The sequence below is a fragment of the Mycteria americana genome, chromosome 1 (genome assembly GCF_035582795.1).
Source record: "Mycteria americana isolate JAX WOST 10 ecotype Jacksonville Zoo and Gardens chromosome 1, USCA_MyAme_1.0, whole genome shotgun sequence".
Classification (NCBI taxonomy): domain Eukaryota; kingdom Metazoa; phylum Chordata; class Aves; order Ciconiiformes; family Ciconiidae; genus Mycteria; species Mycteria americana.
This window is the reverse complement of record NC_134365.1, coordinates 149,604,889-149,625,588: the sequence shown is the minus strand read 5'-3', so window position 1 is coordinate 149,625,588 and position 20,700 is coordinate 149,604,889. Positions and strand designations below refer to the sequence as shown.

The following is a 20,700-nucleotide window of genomic DNA, read 5'->3' as shown; positions in this document are numbered from 1 at the left end:
TTTTGAGGCCAGTACCTATAGTCTGGTAGAGCAAAGTTTCTGGATCAATTTGACTGTATGCTTTTCTTGTGAAGCAGCCCTTTTTGCAGTCCTGAACTGAATCCAATTAGTCAACTTCTGTGCCTTGGTACATAATCAAAGGCTAAGTCTTCATCTTGGCTTAGCGCAGCAGTGAGGATCAGTAGTTTCCTTGTTACTATGTTGTTCCAAACTAGTCTGACCTATGAAACTCAAGTTTGTTGTTTGAGATGTCAAATTACTCTCTCAGTTGATTGCTGTGCTTTAAAAGACTTTCCTGGTTAGCTTTCCAAGATGCATGAGGAATATGACTGCCATACCTCCCTGGATTAAAGGCAGAATCTTTTTTATCCTTTGCCAATAGTTTAAAAAAAAGATATTTTTCAACTCAGATGTAGGAATTCATTGATTTCTTTTTGATCAAATTTTCCTTTTCAAAGTTATGAAGTAAACGTTGTCCAATTTGTGTGTTTGGTTTTGTTTTTTTAAAAAAGAATTATATGCATCTACGTTATGAATAGAGTAACTGTAAGCAGCAAATGTTGATCTTGAGTGGATTAGGATGAGTCAAATGCATAATGGCAATTTTGGAAAGCATTGCTAGCAGGTGTCATAGGTCTGCACTGTTATTTAAAAAATGGCATGCACAGGTCTGAAGAAAATATTTATTTATATGTGTTACCTTAATGGTGAGGGAATTGGGGGAACGAGTAAGTACTAATTGTCTGTGCAAAAGGTGGGAAGATAGTGTTCATTATTGTGTCCTGGAAAATTGTAGCTAGGCCTAAGGTAGTTACATCTACCTGCTGTGTTAAGAAAATCCCAGAAGTAGAAGATGATATGTTTTGGGGTTTTTTTTGGTAATTTCTATTTATTGAAGAAATGCATTTTAGTTTTAGAAGAAAGGGAACATCTTGTATTCTGTTGCTTCCTCAAAGGAAGTCCACCAATTAGACTGATGCTACCTGTTCAGAGTTAAGTTTAACATTGTTTGAGCTATCATTGTAAGCCACTTCAAAGTTTATTATTATTTTAGCTTCTATTGCCACAGTGTCCTCAAAAATGCAATATTTTGCCTTTCTGAAGTCAGTGGCTGATTAGGGCTACAGATGATGTAATTTCAAATTGTTGGGGACTTGGTTTTGTTTGTCAGCTTCAGCAGCAGCAGATTTTGGTAGGTGAAAGTCAAGTGGAGCAATGATGTTTCCTGGTATTTCAAGGATTCTTGCTGAGGCAGTCAAAAATAGAACTGTGATTTGCGGGTTGAAACACAGAAAAGGGCAAATGGACTGAGCATTAGGAAGACTTACCTGGTGGAGAGATATAGCTGATTGTGGGAATTAAGAGCAGAAAATATGCTTTTGAAAGCCATCTTGTGTTTGTGAAGAGATGCAACAGGTTTTTTCCTTTTTCCTTTTCTTTTTAAGTAATAGAAAAGCTCTTTGAATTTACAGAAAATTTTGTCTACCAAGTCAGTTTAATAACTCCCATAATAAATTCTTGATAAACAAGTTTTTCAATGGAAATATTGACCACAACTCTGACTGAATGAATGGCAGGTCTGTTACACTGTGACAGAGCACTAACTTGTTCCTATATTTTATTTTTCCATGCCAAACATATTGCTGAATGGAATTTAAATTTTCTGCTGAGTATAGCAGTTCAATAATTAGCTTTAATTAAATCTTTAAATATTTCATTTTTCAGATATGAGAATATTGTCAGCAATAACACTGGCAAGGATCTCTTAACAGTTTAAAGGGAGAACTGAGCTCACTTCACTGAGCAGAAAGTAACATTTGTGGCTATTTTGTGCAAGACCTGGTTGGCAGATCCCTGCTGAATACTGAACAGTAAAGTAGATGGTGCTTGTTCTAAACCACACCTGAAGAACTGGGATGTGTAAATTGAAATTGTCTAATAGTCATTTTAGTAACAGCTCTTGTACTGAACCTTTCAGTTTTTATCCAAGCAAAAGATCTCCAGCCACAACATTGAAGTCCCTTAATAGTAAGTTAGGATCTCATTCTTATTTTTGCAATAAGAAGTTACATACTTCTCTTTCAGTAGCATGTCCTTGAGAATGAAAGTGGATGCACTGACTTTCTTCTTAAAAACAAATTGCACAGCAGTGTTGAAGGTGTGGTTTGGTTTTGGTTTGTTGGGGGTTTTTTAAAATAAATGGATGGACTGTTTTCTAAATGCTCAAAACAGCCTACATTGTAAAGATAAGAAATACTGAATTTCTGTTCTCTTGGGTTGTTACATAATTATTGAACTCTACTTTGCTATTTTGGTACGTACACTGTTGTTCCAAGCACACATTTAATTATTAAAACTGCCAGTTATATTTAAGAGTTTCTTTATGAAGCATACATTATTACTACTTTAATGCTAGTACTGAATGTAAATTCATTTTCCTCTCTATAAATAACAGATTCAAGATACTTCTTTTCTTTACTAGTTACTCTTTTTCTTCAGAGATGTCAGTGAGGAATGTTGTACCCAAGCAGCTCATTGTGAAGAGCTTTTGACTTGAGGCATTGCTTTGTTTGAGGGTTTTTTGTATGTAGGAAGCTCTGAAATATTGGTAGATGAGTAGTGAATCTTGAACAGAGGTAATAAACTTTGAATATGATCCTGGTTTAAATAAAAACAAAACCAAAACACATCCCAGAAAGATGTTCCATTGCAGCACTTAAGTGATACTGGTGTCCATCATCATCACAACCATCTCTTTTTTAGCTGCCTGAGTTTCAGAGTCCTCCCTATAGATGTGATTGACACAAATCTGATATCGTTTTCAAGGAACATGTGCACTAATTACATTGAGGAAGCCCTTGGAAGCGCATAACCTATAGCTGTTTTAATTAGATTATGTTTACACTTGATAGCTTTTCTGCAATAGGAATTTAGAATGGATATTTATAAAAAAGGCTTCAGGTTTGTTTCAGTATAAATTGCTCAAATGCTGATCTTTATTAAAAAAAAAGCTGCAGGAAAAGACAAGGATGTATTTTATACTGTGGAAAGGAAAAAAAAAAATCAAAAAACAAAACCTACCCCAGCCTCACCAGTATATATATCTAAATTTGCTTTATATTTTTAAAATATGAGGCTCATCCTTTCTTGTATGTAACTACTTGGTAGTGTTACTTTGAATGTTTTCAAAAGGAGTAGCAGAGTTTGCTTTTTTGGTGGGGGTATTTGGTTTTTTTTGTTTGTTTTGTTTGTCCCCCCTCACCCCCACACTTTTTTAAACTCTAGTTGCCCCATAGTTGTGTTCTTCTTTTAGCAAGTTATTGGGTGGTCATCCTAATGTGACATTGATTATCAATAAAGTGATTTTATGAGGTAGAACTTGCTGACTGGTATTTCAGCTTTAAACTGAAATCTTAATACTTTGACAAACCAGCTTGTAGGTTACATTTACTACTTTGTGTTCTGATATTGGCATAGATACTGGATATGCAGTATTTGAGACTAATCATCTAATTTTCCATATTGTTGACCCTGGAATCCCAGAGAACATGTGATGTTAACCTCACATGTATTTCCCATGGCATCTTCTCACAACATAGAATTGCCACTCATGCAATAAATATATATTTGACTATTTCAGCTAGAATATCAATGTATTGAGTGTGAAGAGTGTCTTGTTGGGCTCCTGGTAACTAAACATATACATTATTTTGTCTGCTTTGAAATTATTGTGACAGTGCTGAAAAATACCGGCATGAAAAGTGCCAGTTGCTTGCCTGTTATTACTGCCACTTCATTGTAAAGGAAAATAAATGCAGCTTTTAAAACAGGTTCTCTAGCAGTGAAAACTTAAAAGGATTTTAATTTTTTTTTAAGTAGAACAAAGTTACCAAAAAAAAAGGTATCATAGCAGTTGGTCATATATGTATCTAAAATGTAGTTAATTATCCATCCTATGGGATGCAACTCTTCCTGTGGGTGGAGAGATACAAGATCAAATGCATTACAAAGGAAAAAAAGACTTCCTAATAGATTTCCAAAACTGGCAGTGAAGTGGAACTTTCTCATCATTTGCTTTTGCAGTAACAACCACTAGTAACAACCTAGGAAACTGCAAAATTGTTTGGGTTTTAGATTAGTACAGCAGTAACTTGACTGATGTACAAGCTGTTCTTTGTTCATAATCACTGTTCAGTGCAGAAACTCTCCTTCAGCGCAATGCAATACATTCAACCTTTCTTGGGCAATTTTAGCTGAAGAACCATGTATGTGCACACACACAGAGTGTATGATTTAGAAATAATCTTTGTTCTGATTCTAAAGATATAATACAGGTTATTAAAGTTTAACATCATCTTCATTTTATTAAGCTTTAATGGTGGTGTCAGTTGATAGGAAATATTTGAAAGTCTCTTAAGTTATTATTTTAAATGTTTTGGTGTTTGTCAGTATATTTCAGGTGAGATAATATTTTACTGTATACAAAAAGGAGAATTTGAGCACTTTTGTTTCTGTGTTTACATAAGCTTCTGTACTAACAAGTAGAACATCCTCAAATGGATGCACTGACAGCGGGGATTTGGCAGGCAGGCTCCCAGCCACTGATGCTGTTTGCTCTGGGCATGGAACTCTGCCCATAACAATGAGGCAAGAACTTCATATGAAAAGGGGAAAAAAACCCAAAGTATGGATCAGAGACAAAAGAAAAGAGCTGCCTGAGCCAAGGACATGCTGCTTCCTCTTTAATGGCACTAATATTCAAGATTTGTGTATCTGGCAGTGTTCCTGGGTTTACGGTTCTCAGTCAGAAATCTTAGAGGCTTAATGCTGTTGCCTAAATGTTAGATGTCTAATGCCACTTGAGATACAGTACAATACTTCACCGGATTTCCAGAAGGGCTTGAGTCTCTGAGATGTCATAATTGCATCTTGCCAGCCTGTGATGAGGTCTCATACCCAAGTGCATCTCAAATGGCGGCAAATGCCTATATTGAAGAAAACTGAATGGAGTTATTCTCTATACTTCTGGAGAATTAAGCTGGGGAAAAAAAAATGTTTATGTGCACACCCACACATATATACACGCACACACACACACATATTAAAAACAAAACAAACCCCAAAGCCTTTCTACATTTCACTGATCAAAAATTCAGCAGAAGTAACCTTGCAAAAGAACATAAGGGCCTTTTAACTAATATTGATGTGGTGGAAAAATGAGTAAATTCCTTAAAGAGAAGAGCAGAGATTTCAGGACAGAGAAGAGCCCCTCCCTTAAAAAACAACCAACCAACCAACCAACAACAACAAAAAACCCAAACAAACAAAAAAACCCCAAGCACAAAACACCAAAAAAACCAAACCACCTCCAAAACGAAAAATTAAAAATAGTTAAAATCAATTTAATGGCAAACTCTTTTCTACTACAGTTGATGTGTATATACTCCAGAGAGCACAGTGCAGCTTTAGAAAGCTGATCTCATAGTCCTCACTGGGAAACAGAAGGCAAGAGTAGACCGGGGAATGAGATTTTCTTACCCAGCTAAATGCCTTCTACACATATTGCACAGCTGAAGAAAGTTAGGAAATGGCATGGGTAACCTTATCAAAAGGTATAGATTGACTTCTAAAGTGGTGTGAGAAGATGAATTTCTTAGGTGTGTGTTGGATAAAAAAGACTCAGACCACTCCCCAAAATCCCCCCATCACCTCTTCAGTCAGGCTACTTTGTGGTCCTTTGACAAATATGAGAAAGTTCTCTCCTTTTGGTGTGCTGGTTCAGCACTTCTGTAAAAATGGGGAATTCATCCCTTGCAGCTCTCAAACATGCAGCCCAGTTCATATATAGACAGTTAGACTGGCTGGTTTTGGCAGAGGAAATGAAATCTTACCAGGCATTTTATATAGAAGATAATGGGGTAAATGTTCCTCTTTTTTGGTGTGGGTTTTCTGGTGGTTTGGTTTTTTTATCCCCCCCCCCCCCCCAATCAGAAACTATAACAACAAGATAGAAAAACTCCCATTGGATTGCTTACCTATTGTGAGTTCTTGGCGGGTATATACATAGACTTGAGGAATTAAGCTTTTTTTTGAAGTATAAGCAATTTTTGCAAAAGAGTGGGTAAGAGGCATAAAGGATAGGAGAAGAAATCAAGCCTGAGAGGGGAAAAAAAATTATTCATCTTCTGTTTGTATTTTGCACAAGGAAATGATGCATGGTTAATACCGGTTTCCAGTGACAGTAAAATAGCATTTCCTAATGAGAATTCTGGGAAAATGACAGGGAGGTGGTAGATTAGATTTCTTTTACCACATTTGCATCCAGTGATCAAAAATACTGGATAGAATTGATGAATAATGACTCTTGCAGTGGATGACGACATCTATAGAGAGCCAAAAATTTGCTGACTGAATGTTGCTTTTATAGAGATTCATGTTGTGCAGCATTAAAAACTGTTTTGCTGCATGTTGCTATGGATAATTTGCTCAAATGTGGAAGGAAACATTTCCTCTCTGCCTTCCTACCTCTTTTCCTTTTCTGAAAATAGGATGTACTAAAATATATCAGATTGCTAAAAAGAGACATAAGGAGAATACGTAGAGAAAAGTATTTGATTCCTGATGTTTACAGAGCACAAAGGACTGTGTTCATAAATAGATTCTTAGAATATTTGTGTTTAGCATCAAGTGCGATAAGTCTTTTGTTTCATTCAAAACAAAATCCAAATATATTGACAGTGGATGTGAATTGTGCTTTTTATAGAATTTGTGTATATTATTTCCTTTTATAAAGCTGCCATAATTTACTGATAAAGTTATTATGTGTTCTGTTCTAATTTTTAATTGCTCAACAAAATAGAAAATGCATAGAATCACACTTTCTATGTATATAAAAAAATCATTGGCACTTCTATTTATTTAAATAAAATATAAAAGACAGTAAGACAGATTTTTTTAATGCCTAAAAGAAAACAAATCAGGTAATAGAATAACAGCTTTCTGAGCCTAAATATGCTTTGATGTGAGGGAAAGAAGAGCGATACATTCCCTTCATAAGCAAAATAGGAGGGTAAAGAGGTGTGTGTAGTTGGGATTTTTTTTTTTTTTAAAGTACAGGTGATGGTTTAGTGCTGCAAGATGGAAAAGTTTAGCTACTCAAAGACAACTATTAAAGCTAACAGCACAGATTAGTAATATCGATATTAATTTATACACATCTTTTGGAGGATGTTACAAACGGTGAGACTCTTTCCAGGTGCTCACTACTGGGGTAGTTCTGAATCTGAGTGTAGGCTTCTAAAGTACTGTAACAGTTAACTGCATTGGCAAGCTAATGATGTCTTTCATCAGCGTATCAATGATAATCATGCTTCTGCCCTCCTCTCCCTTTGTGTGTTGGGATGTGCATGAGTATTTGTTTCAGCTTATTGGTTTTTGATTTTTTTTTCCCTCTAGTTGACTTGATTTTATAGGTGATACCTAGCTCCATAGGAAGAAGTCAAACCCTCAATTTGAGTAAATACTGAAGTCACTGAACGTGACAACTGAAGTTTTCTTTGCAACTTTGACTTTGCTCCATTTTGTTGTTTGTTTGTTTTTTAAACCTTTAGCGCTCTTTAAATTTTATTATGTAATTCTTTTTGGCCACATGAGATGTTAATGTCTAGCATCCTCTATTCCTCTCATACTACATTGAGTTGATGACCAGAATGTATGCAAGTTGTATGCAAGATCTTTAAAAAGATCCTGCCAGAGAAAAAGGTTTTCTAAGATTCAGTAACATTAGTATTTCATTTACCAGTTGTAAGTTAGAGTTACTTCTCTGATGACTTCCATCAAGAATGTCCAAATGTGTCCATGTTTGTATTTTGTAATAAAGCTGTGAAATAATATTTCATAAGGTAATAGTAGTATTTTTTTTAACTTTAGGTGAATTTGTATTTGTTTGGGATTACTATATTAGAGGTCTATGGCTTTCAGAATTTTAATTTGAAAGAATGGTTCAGAAGGGGTTATGTTTAAGCAGCAGGTAGACAAGAATATCTTAGTTACATCCTAAGAAAAATGTCAGTTAATTAGGAGGGTGAAAAAAATAAAAAGCATGTTTTTAGTGTTTAATGGACTGTCAACTGTAAATCCAAGGACAGATGTCAGAACAACTTAGCCAAAAGCACAACTACTTCCGTGTCTTTCTGTCTCTGTATCCAGAAAAATCTTTCATAGTCTGAAAACCTTGAAAACTTGTGATTTATCAATATGTGAGGGAGGCAAGTTTTACAAAAGAACAGCTAATGACACTTCTTTTAGGACCTGTAGAATATCTGTTTATTTGTAAATTAAATTTTATTTCAAATAATTTTTTTTTAATTTGTAAATTTTATTTCTAAGCAAAAGATTGATCATAGATGTGCACTGTGTATGTATATTCATACTTCTATTTTTAATCTGTGTAACTTTTTCTGTCTAAGTAGGTCAAGTGTTCAAGCAAGGCTCAGATATAAAAATATCCCTTCCTTTCTAAACATAATTTTAAGTAAGTGGTGACATATGCATATGTTATATATGTGTGTGCATACAGGTAGACAGATAGTTATAGAAAACATATTAAAAAAGCGGGTTCGATTACGTGGAAATCTGGAAATCAGATTTTATTACTTACTTCTGTAAATTGTTTTGGCATTGTGCCAACTTGTGAGTGCATTGTCCTAATGGAGTGATAACTGCTGGGGGGAGGAAACCATACAGTTTCAAAAGTTGATAGCACAGGAGGAGAAATGGTTGGCTAAGGTTGTATCATCTCAGGGTTGTTTTTAAAAACAAACAAACAAAACCCAAATAAATAAATACCCCCCGCCCCAAAACCAAACCCACAAACAAACAAAAAACCAACCCACCACCACCACTTCCCTCCTGCCTGCCCCAGCAAAAAACCCCCACCCAAGCATCCCAAACCCATTATCGTTCATTGAGAGCACAGTGATCACAGATCAGGAGGAGTTTGTGGCTTTTTAGGTGTGTCTTCTCAGAAATAAGACTTGTGAACTAGAAAGACACTACTGTGTCTGTGGTTTGGTTGGAGTGTTCAATGGCAGCACCTTAGATATGAGTGTTTGATCACTTGCATTTTAAAATAAGTCTCCTTTAGAATTTTCAGTGTTTTCAAGAGAAAAATTCTCAGTAACGATTAGGATATCTGACAGACCAAAGAATGGCAAGTTAGATCTGCTAGGTCAGAAGACAGCAGAATATACTTTTAGTCCTCTTCTGGTCAGCTTTGCCAAGAGTTTTGTTTTGCTTGTTATTGAAACATATAATAAAGGCATCTTCCTAGAAAGGATAATTAAGTCTTTGGGGATTTTTGGATGTCACTAACGTTTAGAAAAAGTCACAGGATTTTTCTTGGAAGAACTATGTATGTTTTAGGAAGCTTGTGTACTTTAGAATTGACTAAGCTTTACATTAAACTACAGCGGGGAAATTATTTTTCTTGAAGCACGTACAATGCTGAAGGTTACTGAATCCAATTTTGGTTTGCAGTTCATTCTGTGCAGTTCTGCTGAAACCAGTGCAATAGAAATCAATGTAGCTTTCTTATATCAGAGTGTGTGGTTTTACTCCTCCTCTGAGCCTTGATAAAAGAAATGTTATATATATATGTGTGTGTGTGTGTGTATTTTTTTTAAATTACTTCTATCATTTTGGGATCACAGACATTTCTGAGTCAGGGTCAGAGAGCTCTGTTTTCTTCTACTTCTTGTCTTGCAGCTATGGAGTATGGATTAATGGCAAGTACTTACCTGGCTTCAGACATACTGGGTGAAGACAAACTGGAATTTACATCTCCAATTATGTCTTAATAAATTGCAAATTGAGCTAATGTTTGTAATTTTAATCAAGTGATAATTTCTGAACTAATTTTGTCCCTGGCTGGTGATGTATTTAATGTCGAAGATGGTACTTACTGTTAATTTCTCTAAGTTCCAATTGAAGAAAGGTTTGAAGTGTGTTGATAGATTTTTACATATTCATTTAAATGTATTAAAAGTAAAATAGGCTTGTTAAAAGTGGCATCTGAGTAGGTGTAATATCTAGGTAGTTTTTGACAGTAATCTGAATACACTCTGTGGTCCACTAGAAAAAATGGTAAGAAATGAACAATTTTTCAAGCATTGATACCACCTAGTGGTAAAAAATATTGTTACTTGTTTACATAATATGTATTAAAAAGAATATGAAATTTGTGTTATATATAAGAAGGGGGAATTAAACTGTGCCTTTTGTAACATTATCTACATGTGTAGTACTGCAAAAGCTGTTTGAGAGTGGGCAGCTAGAATTCGAACACTTGCACTTCACTGCTTGATATGTATAGGGATGGTTTTGATACAGTTTTAAACATATTTACTCTGTGCCATTAAAAAAAAAACCAGAAATTTCATTAAATGCACAACTAAATGAGGGTAACGGGGACTTTGTACAGGTATAAAAAAAACCCACGTCCTTTTCTGTGTGTCTATACATGTCAAAAACATGCTTTTGTTTTAAAAAAAAAACAAACCTGTCTTTGGAGTACAAGTTTGAATTCAGGTACCATTAAGGGTGTGGATATGGGTTGGGAGTTCCTGCACAGTCGTTAATGAGACTTTGCAATCAACCAGAGTGGAGAGCTGGTCTTGGGGAAAACTGGCCTGGCAAAATGTTGACTTGGATAAGTTCCCGGAACTGGTTCAGAATGGATCTGCAGAGTTCGTCCTGTGGGCACAAGGAGGGGGTGGTGCGTGGTGGGGAACGATGGGGAGAGCCTGAGGGAAGGCAGGGCTCCTGCTTCTGAAAGTGATAACAGTGCGTGCCAGGCAATAATGACTACAGTGTTGGTCACTTTGTATAATGCAATCTGTCAAGACCAGATGATGGGAAGTACCTTTCTAAGCAAAATATTGCCCAACTACCCTTTAAAAAATGCAAAACTTTAGCTCTTTCAATTAGGGTAGTATGTGAAACCATCTTTCATTTCTTATCACCAGCTGATGTAGGTCCAGTATAAAGTTACGTTTATCATTGTAACATCTGTAATGTGACTATTAACATGTAAGATGGTAACTTAGCTAATTCTGACTGATGTATGTGGACTGTTTTGTTTTTCCTTTTTCATTTATAGGTATTTGTTTCACAGTGGCAATCCAGAGCATCCAGGAGACATACTTCTAAACACAACTGTGGAAGTTTTGCCTTTTCAGGTATGAATTTATTGATTTGTGTCTTCTCCATTATAGGATAAAAGCAAAACCTCATAATTTTATTGATGTTTTGAACAGGGTGAGGGAGACATGAATGGTTCTTTTAACTGTAGGATCTTGATGCTCTGGTGCTCTTATTCTTTTTCTTTTTTTTAATTGGGTCTATTAACAGAAAACTACTGTAACTATTCAGATGTTCATTCAGAGTGCAGTCGGCTACAAGTGCTGTTGGTAATTTGGAGGTGAACAAGCTCATTTTCTTCCAATTCACTGCTACTATTTAAAACAAAAAAATAAACAATCTTCCCTCTCCTGTGTATTTTGGAAAATGGGAAAGCTAAGTCAGTCTGCTTTTTGACTTAGTAAAAAAGTCTTGGTTCAGGAATTGACACACATCCAAACCTTACTAGATACTGAAATATCTGGACTCTTAAACCGAATGTGTTCCTTTCTCCTGATTACTGTTTTGGTTTTTTTTTTCCATAAATCAGTCTGAGTTTTATCTCAGGAGGGCACTACACTATCTAAAGTATATTCTTCTTTGAAGCCGGATGGTATGGGTTCTTTTTCTTCAACTAGATACTATAGCTAACCATTTATATCACAAAACTCTGTCAGAGGATTAAGATACTAGTTCAGACAAGTTTATTTTATTTAGTATTAAAATAGCAAAGTATTTCTATCTTCTGCCATACACCTTGTGCAGGTATCTTGAAATCTGTGCCTAAATTACCATATGCTGAATCCCTTTTTCTTTTTTTTTCCTTAAAAAAAAAAAAAAAGTGAATTATTATGGAGGAGTTCACTTCTCCATTCTTGCAATCTGCCTTCCTGGGAGTGAGCAAAACCAGGAATTTCTGACCACCCTCACCCCTAAAAAGAAGTTTGTCAGTTTGATTCTAATTATACAACATGATATATGGGATATTATATTATAAGATTTCTGGGTTTTGTTTCTCAAGACTTTTGGAAATATATTCAACCACAAAACCAGCAGCAGTTCTCACTTCATCTGGGCCCAATATACCACAAGATAATGAGAAAAAAATGTGCATCAAGCATCTCTTTTTTTTTGGCTACACTTGGCTGTGAAATGTCCCTCAAACTAGAGCATCCTTTAAGGAAGTAATGCTACCGAGCTTCCATTGCTATTGACACAATATGTGGAAAGGTAAACAGGAAATTCTGCATCTGGCCCATTCCTAAGCCATTGGTGTCAGCAGAAAATGTCACCAATATGAGGACAGCAGCTGCAGAATGATAGGTACTGTCCTGAGGGAACGATTTCTCCACCATGGACTTCAGTAGAGCTGGCAGCCCATTCAGGTACTTCAACCCTGATCCTCCCTAAGCAGAATTCAGAAAAACAAAAAACAACCCTTAGAAACCAGAATGCCCCCAGACTGGATTTGTCTGGGCCTCAAGCAACACACTCAAAAAAACCAACCAACCAACAAAATCCAAAACAAACCAACCAAACAAAAAACCCCACCAAACCCCAAAGACCCCCAAAACCAAAAAAACCCCCACCACTTTTTCAGCAGCCTCCCTTAAAAGTAGGAATTAAAAAAAAAAAAAAGCTGATGGATTTAATCTCTTGTTTTGTCAAGCATTTTTAATTGATTCCTAGGAAATTCTTACAGTGGGTCTTTTAGTATTGGATCACGTGATTCTGGTTGTAATTTTCCAGCTGTTTTTGAAGCTCTGGTCTACAATCTCATTTTTCCGTGCTTATTAAAGAAACTTATTGATACCCATCCCTTTTTTAGTGAGGCAGTGATAATTGCAATGCTTCCCTTGCTGGTCTGATGGCTTTTCATCTCACCCAAATTCTTACATCAAAAAGTAAGCTGTAAGTTTCATTCGTCCTGAGAGAAATCTCTGGTTCAACCACAGGAAAAGAAGGCAAGATCCTGCCTTTGCTTTTCTTCTACTGTCTATGCCAGTATCTGCTATGTATTCTGTTCACGTGGCAGTTAACATGCAAGTTACAAGGGGCACTTAAAGTACTTCTTTTTTTCTACTTTGAAGCCAAATACCGTTCAGTTCTGGAACACTGCTGCTTTTTCTTTTTTTCGTATTGGCTTGTCTAAGGCTATAAATAACTATTCTAGGCTGGTTCATAATTATTTAGAAAAGATGGATGCTGAATATGTAACAAGAGTGCCCACACATTTGTCTTTCCCTGGCAAAGTCATATGTCAAAATATGTGATCTAATTTGTGCTTTGTTGTTCTAGAATGAAGAACTGGTATTAAGCAAAGAAACCAAAGACAAACGCTTAGAGGATGGTTACTTCAGGATAGGTATGTCCCAGTAGAAAGAAATGTGTATTGTTACTACTGCAACAGTTCAGATATTTTCATTAAAACCAAAACAAACCTAAAACTGAGTTTTGATCATTCATTTTTGGGTACATGACCTTAGAAGCTTCACTTAATATCGTTTCCAATATTTCTTTTCTGAGACTGATGTACTAAACAAAGATCTAGTGTGACTCTTAGTTGTAGCACAGCTACATCCAACTTCTCTGCCAGGATCCATCGCCTAGATTATTGTAGAGGCACTTCCAGGTTGTATAAGATCACCTCTTCTGTCCTGTGACTGCATGAGTGCCTCCATGTGAGCTGTTGTGCTTGGCCTGGATTTGAACCCACCCTACAGACAATCAGCTGTCTTGTCACGGGATGAGATTGGCATTTCCATAGCCAAGTGGCTCTTGGGGCAGGTGCCAGGATACCTGTCGTCAAGGAAGAGAAATTTTACTCATGGATTGTATTTAGCTTGCTGGACATAGGTTGGGCAACCCTGTTACAACAAAAGCAAGTTTTTTTGTCTTAATGAATTGCAGTTGCTGCGTATATGTTTTAAGTGTAAAGTCTAACTGGGCTTTTAAATTGGATTCTCGTTCATTCTAATATAATTGAAGATCCTTTAAATAGGAATACATTAAAAAGGAATGATATCCCTTGTCCTTAATCCTCCTTGAAAACACATAAGCCAGGGGCTCCATGTTTAGTTCCATGATATTAAATAAAAATCTGTGCCAAAATCTTCCCAGAGTTTGAAGTGTTGATACCCTTAGGCAGTTCCAAAGTTTTTATTCTTATATGTAATTCTGTTCAGATCGGTGTGCTCTGATGATACGCCCCATCTTGTTTGCTGCTGCAAAGCTGAATCTGATATCAAAAATCACTGGCTGTCTTTTGTTTCAGGAATGACACCAGTCAACCCTACAGCCACCAGGAATAGGTTTCACCTGTGAATTGTGATACTACAGAGACATTTTTCTGGACGCAGATTTTGTACTTTAGTTTGTTGAACGGGAGTTAATTCAGGATAAACTTTTGCTTCTTTTGCAGGGAAATTTGAAAACGGTGTAGCTGAAGGAACAGTTGACCCCAGCCTAAACCCTATTTCATCATTCCGGCTTTCAGTGATACAAAATTCAGCAGTTTGGGCAATTCTGAATGAGGTGAGAGGTGGTATAACCTTTTAAAAATGAAACTGGCAAATGTGAGATTTCTTCATTCTGTCAGTGTGTTGAAGCTCAAAAATTTGGCTAATGCTGAAAACAGTTACCCCTTATTACTGAGAAATGTAATACCCTAAAACATGACTTCTTTTTTTCTGATTCTCTATTTCAGATTCACATTAAAAAGATTACAAACTGATCATGGAAATCTGCTTTAGAGGAAAAAGAAAGAATCCTTGAAAGCTTTTCCTGTAAAATCTGACATCCTTAGCAAGTCACGAATTGAAAATACTGAGCATGCACCTTATTCCAAATTTCTTTCATTTTCACTTGAACTCTACCTCTTGTGAAATCTACTGTAGATGAGAAGATTGTATTTATCCCTTCTTATCTGATCCATCTGGAAACTGATGCTCCACACTGATAATGTTCATCTGAGGCCTAAGTTGTCCTCCACTTTAATGTGACTTTACCATCTTATGGTTACAGAACCCTGCTACCCTGCTACGCTATTTTGATAGTCTAGTAATATAGAGAAGTTGTACATATTGTTACATTCCTTGAAGAAGAAAAAAAATATAATTATTGTTAAATATGTTTTATGAAGGGGGTACTTTCGGAGTTCCATTTATTTTCTATAACAAGAACCCTCTTTTATAGACTGTCAGGGATATATATTAAAAATGTTAGGGATATTTAATTTATTAAAATAATTTGAAAAGTACATATTTTTATGCAGTAAAATTTTAAATTGATATAATTTTTTTTATGAATTCTCTAGTTTAAGTTGTCTTTCTACATTTTTCTTTGGAGATGCAAACATAAATTAATACCATATTTCAAATATACTGCCATGTTTAAAAAAAACCACCTAGATTAAGTTTCTAAATTGTGTAGTTTTGTACACAGAATCTGAATGATGTTCAGAGGCATTAACAGAGTTCTGAAGAGCATTATTCTTTGGGGCTATGAAACTCCACTATGTACAGTTTGTAGCCACATAAAAAGCATGCTGAAATGTCTTGTTTCATATTATGTACTAAATCTGCAGTGATTTTAGATTGAATCCATTGCATTTTAGAAGACTTTTTTCAATTCCAAACAGTTCTTTCTAAAAATCTTTGTAGACATTTCCTAGCCTGGACAAATTCATTTTCTGTACTGAAAAAATCATTCTCCAGCTTTGCTTTGGAGCGACAGAGGTTACCTTTTATCAAAAGAATTAATAGTGGTTAGATACATTTGATCTACAGAGGTCTCCTTTTAAAAGGTTCTGTTATTGCAGTGTTTATTTTAGATACGTGACAGTGAGTAGTTATGGTTTATTTTTATTTTCTTCCATTGTTCAAGAACAAGGTTTAAGTTTGACTCCTTTATTGATCAGTGTAGTAACTCGGACTAACTTTTAATAGGAACCGAATTTGGCCTCAAGTTAGTACCCTGCCTTTTTGTTTCAAGGGAAACAACAGTGATCTTAAATAAATCAGAAACTCCATCGGGAACAGAAAGTGGTTTGGATTAAATCCAGAGCAGGACCGTTGCAGTACTAATGCTGCTGCTGCTCTTAAGAGTCCTTCTGCTTAGGTGCTTATGTGTAAGGACACAGGCATGGGAAGATTTAAGTTACCCAGTCAGAAATGGTCAGGAAGAAGAGGCAGAAATTCCTCTCGTTAAGAGGAATGAAGTGCCTGATTGACACTGGAGGGAGGCATCTACCCTGGCTTGGGGATTCTCAGCTGTGCTGTGAACTGACATCTCGAAAGCTGGCCCAGTTTTCCCTGTGGAAAAAAACCTTCCGTTATCCCCAACATCTTTGTGGTCAGGGCACAGATGCGCAAAACCTGTTGCAGGATCCCTGATCTAGAGTGGGGATCTTGAATTCATCTCTCCGGCATGAAAGTTCTACTAATAGATATGGCCGCCTTTTCATGACATGCTTATAAGGAGCGGGAGCCTAAACCTGACTCTCCAGCACTGCAAGCTGAAAGCCATCACCACGGGGATATAGGTCAACCTGTCTTTTCTTCTGCCTTGTTGGAAAACTGTGTCGTAGCTTTGACAATTCAGCAATATTCAAGTTTAAGAGCTTAACTACTTCTACAGACCATAGTCATTTTGTTTTAGCTGTGTTGTCTGAGGACACAGGGAAGACAAGGTTTGTACACAGAGAGAAGACCTCCTGTTTAGACTGACTGGTGTAAGTTGAAGAAAAGTAGAAAGCTACCAGGCAGGCCTTGTTTACTTTTTTCTGATTGCATCAGATGGTGTAAATAAAAGGTTACTTGGAAAGCTCATCTTGCCCATAGAGACTGTGGGCATAAGCTAAGCGCTGGCCTCATAAGTGGAGTTTATTCTTGGATTTAGGAACATGGGTGAACAGGCTCAGAATCCTGTGTGAATCCAGCCTACTGTGGTGCCACAGCCCAGTTTGTTACATGTATAATGCCATGCCATCAAATTATTGCCATGCAATGGCTCTTTATCACGTTAGCTAGCAAAGGTCTAAGAAAGTATTTAGGTTTTCTTCTCAGCTGTGCCTGTGAATGAATGATGCAAGTAATTTAAACTATAGCTATTTATTACAATTTAGATTGCAGAAATACGTTAGATACTGCAGTTTCTTAAGGTAAGTAGCTTTGCTGACAGCGACTTTCATCTTTTTCCGTGAGTTCCAAAGTTTCTGGTACCACTTATTAAGCAGGCTGTGGGCTTATTCTCAAAGCATCACTGTTCCTGATGTTTCACACTAGTTAAGATGAATCATTGCTAATATATCTAAATATATAGAACCCTTATCACACTGATTGCAGGACTCTGGTGTTACTAGTTTATTTAGTTTTCAAAAATGTTGAGATGAAATTTATCAAAGACAACAAATTAACTAGTGCTTGGTAAAATATGTGGGTTTTTTTTCTAAAGATTGTTGCATTTTTATTACATTGTACTAGCAGGAGTTGGAAATACTCTGAGCTGCTTTAACACTTTAAATGTTCCTGAGCTTACATGCTCTCTAAATAAATGTGCCACATTAATAGAAATCACGTTTTGTAGATTCAGGTAAATTCAGACCTGGTGTAATCAGACAGTACTGCAAATTTACTCGGAAATTCTGCTGATATAGAAAAAGCAGCTAAAATATTTTCGATCTAATTATCTCTGCAGACAGCTATTTTGGGCTTTCTACCTTTCAAATTCCAGTCCCCAAGTCAGGCTAAAGTGGTGCAAGCCTCCTTCCTGGAATTATGATGAAATAAGACTGCTTTGGCTGTTTGGCTCAACAGTCATTAGCTCGGGCATTGCTTATGACCGGGTATACTCCCGGGCTTGTGTCTCTTACAGATCTCAGCTGTAAGTTACAGTATTACCACAAGAGTTCCTCTCAGCATCTTAAACCTATTAGCTGATTTTGGGGAGTGTTTTCCTATATTTATTTAATTTCAAGTTAGTATTTTTGTTGTGGCCTTAAAAATCCCCTCTAGGCCGCTGAATCTTATAGTAATCAAATAATGGAAAGTGTTTCAAAATAAACTGCATTATCCTATGATCCTATTAGGTCCTTCTGGTGCTGTTAAAAGCTTCAGAAAAGAGAACTTCTGTGAAACCAAAGGCAGTACCAGAAACCTTCATTATCTGGGCAAATTATTCTTAACTTCTTCCACTGGATGCCAAACAGATGGGCTGATATGAGCACTGGCTTTTCTGAGCTAATCACAATTGCTCTGGACCAAGGAAATACAAGACTGTCAGTATAACCTTGCTTTGCTCATTCAGTGGGTAGTCCTACTGAAAACTTTGTAAATAATGTGAACAGGATATGATCCCAAATTAGCACTTTTAATTTTTTCAGTTAAAGAGGGTTTCTAAAGCACTGTATAAGCCTTTGCGCTTTTGCAGGCATCTCGACCATTTATTTGCATTCATAGAAAATATTCATACAGATGCACTTGTTTTTTCTTAACTGAAAGATGGCTTAGAAAAATTCAAACAGATAACCATATGATTTGTGGACCAATAAAAGACTGGAATCTTCTGTTGTATCGCTGCTTGTCTAGCTCTTTCCAAAGCAGTTTTGAAATACCTTGCATCAGTTTAGAGCAAAGCAATTTATACTTTTCCCATGTGATACACAATTCCTTGAATGGGCTGGAATGCTATTAGTCCTTGGCAAAATTGAACAACTGTGTAACATTTTTCCTTCATTTTTTTCCGAGTATATTATCATTTCAGTAATCTGGTTTTTGTTGGAAATATTTGCTCCAGATGAAGTATTGTAATAATTTGTAGTTTGCTTCCAACTTGGAAAATATTATTTTACTCTTGTGGGGGAAAAAAAGAGAATTAAATCTCTTCAAACCTTGCTCCCCTGAAATAAAGTAACCCTAGGTTCTCTATTTGTTCTTACTAGGAAGGATGTATTCTGAAAAAGCTAAAGCAAGTAACTGTAGTAGAAAGGGAAAAAAACCCTTATGTTTTTAAATCATCTTTACAATCACCAGCATAATGCTGAAAGGCTCTTAAACAACTGGTGTTTTCAGGCTAGCATTGAGTGCTGACATGAAAAACACACCCCACAGAGGCCTGATGAACTTGTGTTTGAGAGTGTCGCTTTTCTGACCTCAGCGGTCTCTTAAGGGTTTTGCTGATTTCTGCTGTAAACAGTGAGTAGCTAGAACTTAAAGTAGCTTAATTTTGAGAACAATGAAGTCTTCTTTCAAGGGGAAAAACTTTGATCCCTCTGAAGGGAAGGTACACAGGCCCTGAGTCCTTCACTGATTTCAATGGTATCGCACCATAGGGCACTAAATATGAAGTATTTTTACTGTTGAACCTAAGTGGGTGATCACTGGTGCTGGGATTCCTGTTAGGGAGAAGTTGTACAGTTAGGCTGCAGCTGCCTGCAGGACAGGAGCTTGTGCTGTTAGCCAGGGTGGGAGCAGGTCCTGACTGGAATCCTTCGCCTTCCGTGGATCAGTGCTTTCCTTGTGAAAAGGGGAACGTTGCTCAGTGTCTGCTGAGAGGGGAACACGATTCTCTTCAAGCCTTAACAGTGGCTGAAACACACAGTACTGTAAGATGCACTGCCAGCATATTTGGTATTTTAAGATAAATATAGTTTTTCCTTAGAGATCAAATTCTAGTACTGAAATATTAAGTCTTACTGTAACCAGTTTACTCTTGTGTTGTTTTGGGAACTGAATCCTAGCACTCATGTTTCATACTGAACACTCTGCTTTGGAGAGTTGTCATCTTCATTTTCTAGAAGGTATTGTTTGTGACAGTCCGTTTATGCTCCTGCCTTGTGGACTTTACAGCTGTAGGCACTGCCAGCAGCCCACCCTCATAGCCAAACTAAACTTGTACTTTCCTCCTTCCATGTTCATCGACCTGCCACTGATAATGGTGGATGTAATAATACCCACTGGACTTCTAGAGATCGGGTTTAAAAACTTGCTGCTATATTTGGAAACCTGATATGGGTCATGTTAATTGTGCCTTTCATCACTGTTTCTTCTGTGTGCCAGAGTAGTCCATGTACATTGGAAGTAGTCACTGAAATCAATCTGTTCTCGAGTTCTTTCATGAAAGGAGGGGAGAGCTCTGTATCCAGAGACAGTGGTTGCTTTACCATTGCAGCACTATTAAGATCCCTACTTTCACACAGTCCCAAGGCCAGGTATTCCAGTATTATTCTTAAATAAAACTGCTTTTCGGTGTCACTTAAAACCCTCCTAATGTAGAGCTTACGCCAGTACATGCAAAATATCAGCAGTAAGAGTTATGCTAAATAGACTTGTTGCAGTTAAATTTAAGCTACAGAGATGTACAAGTAACTTGTTTTTAGGAATGTACTGCAAAAGTATTTGAACAAAATTGCTAACATGTTTACTGTTGTAAATATTTTAATAAAAAAGGACACTTTTTTTACAGTTATCTACAATAAAGCAAAATTTACAACCATTTACAAAATGTTCTTAATGTTTTCTTTAC

The 20,700-nt window shown here is 36.5% G+C and overlaps 1 protein-coding gene across 1 annotated transcript in view; it reads left to right on the top strand.

Moving 5' to 3' along the window:
- Positions 1 to 20,660, top strand: part of MGAT4A (alpha-1,3-mannosyl-glycoprotein 4-beta-N-acetylglucosaminyltransferase A) — an 88,032-nt gene extending 67,372 nt beyond the window's left edge. Inside the window, exons 13-16 of the mRNA XM_075523887.1 lie at positions 11,159 to 11,237; positions 13,477 to 13,543; positions 14,600 to 14,712; positions 14,885 to 20,660. Of these exons, the coding sequence (XP_075380002.1) occupies positions 11,159 to 11,237; positions 13,477 to 13,543; positions 14,600 to 14,712; positions 14,885 to 14,911 (286 nt within the window). The 3' untranslated portion in view covers positions 14,912 to 20,660. The remainder of the gene's footprint in view (positions 1 to 11,158; positions 11,238 to 13,476; positions 13,544 to 14,599; positions 14,713 to 14,884) is intronic.
- Positions 20,661 to 20,700: the final 40 nt, after the last annotated feature.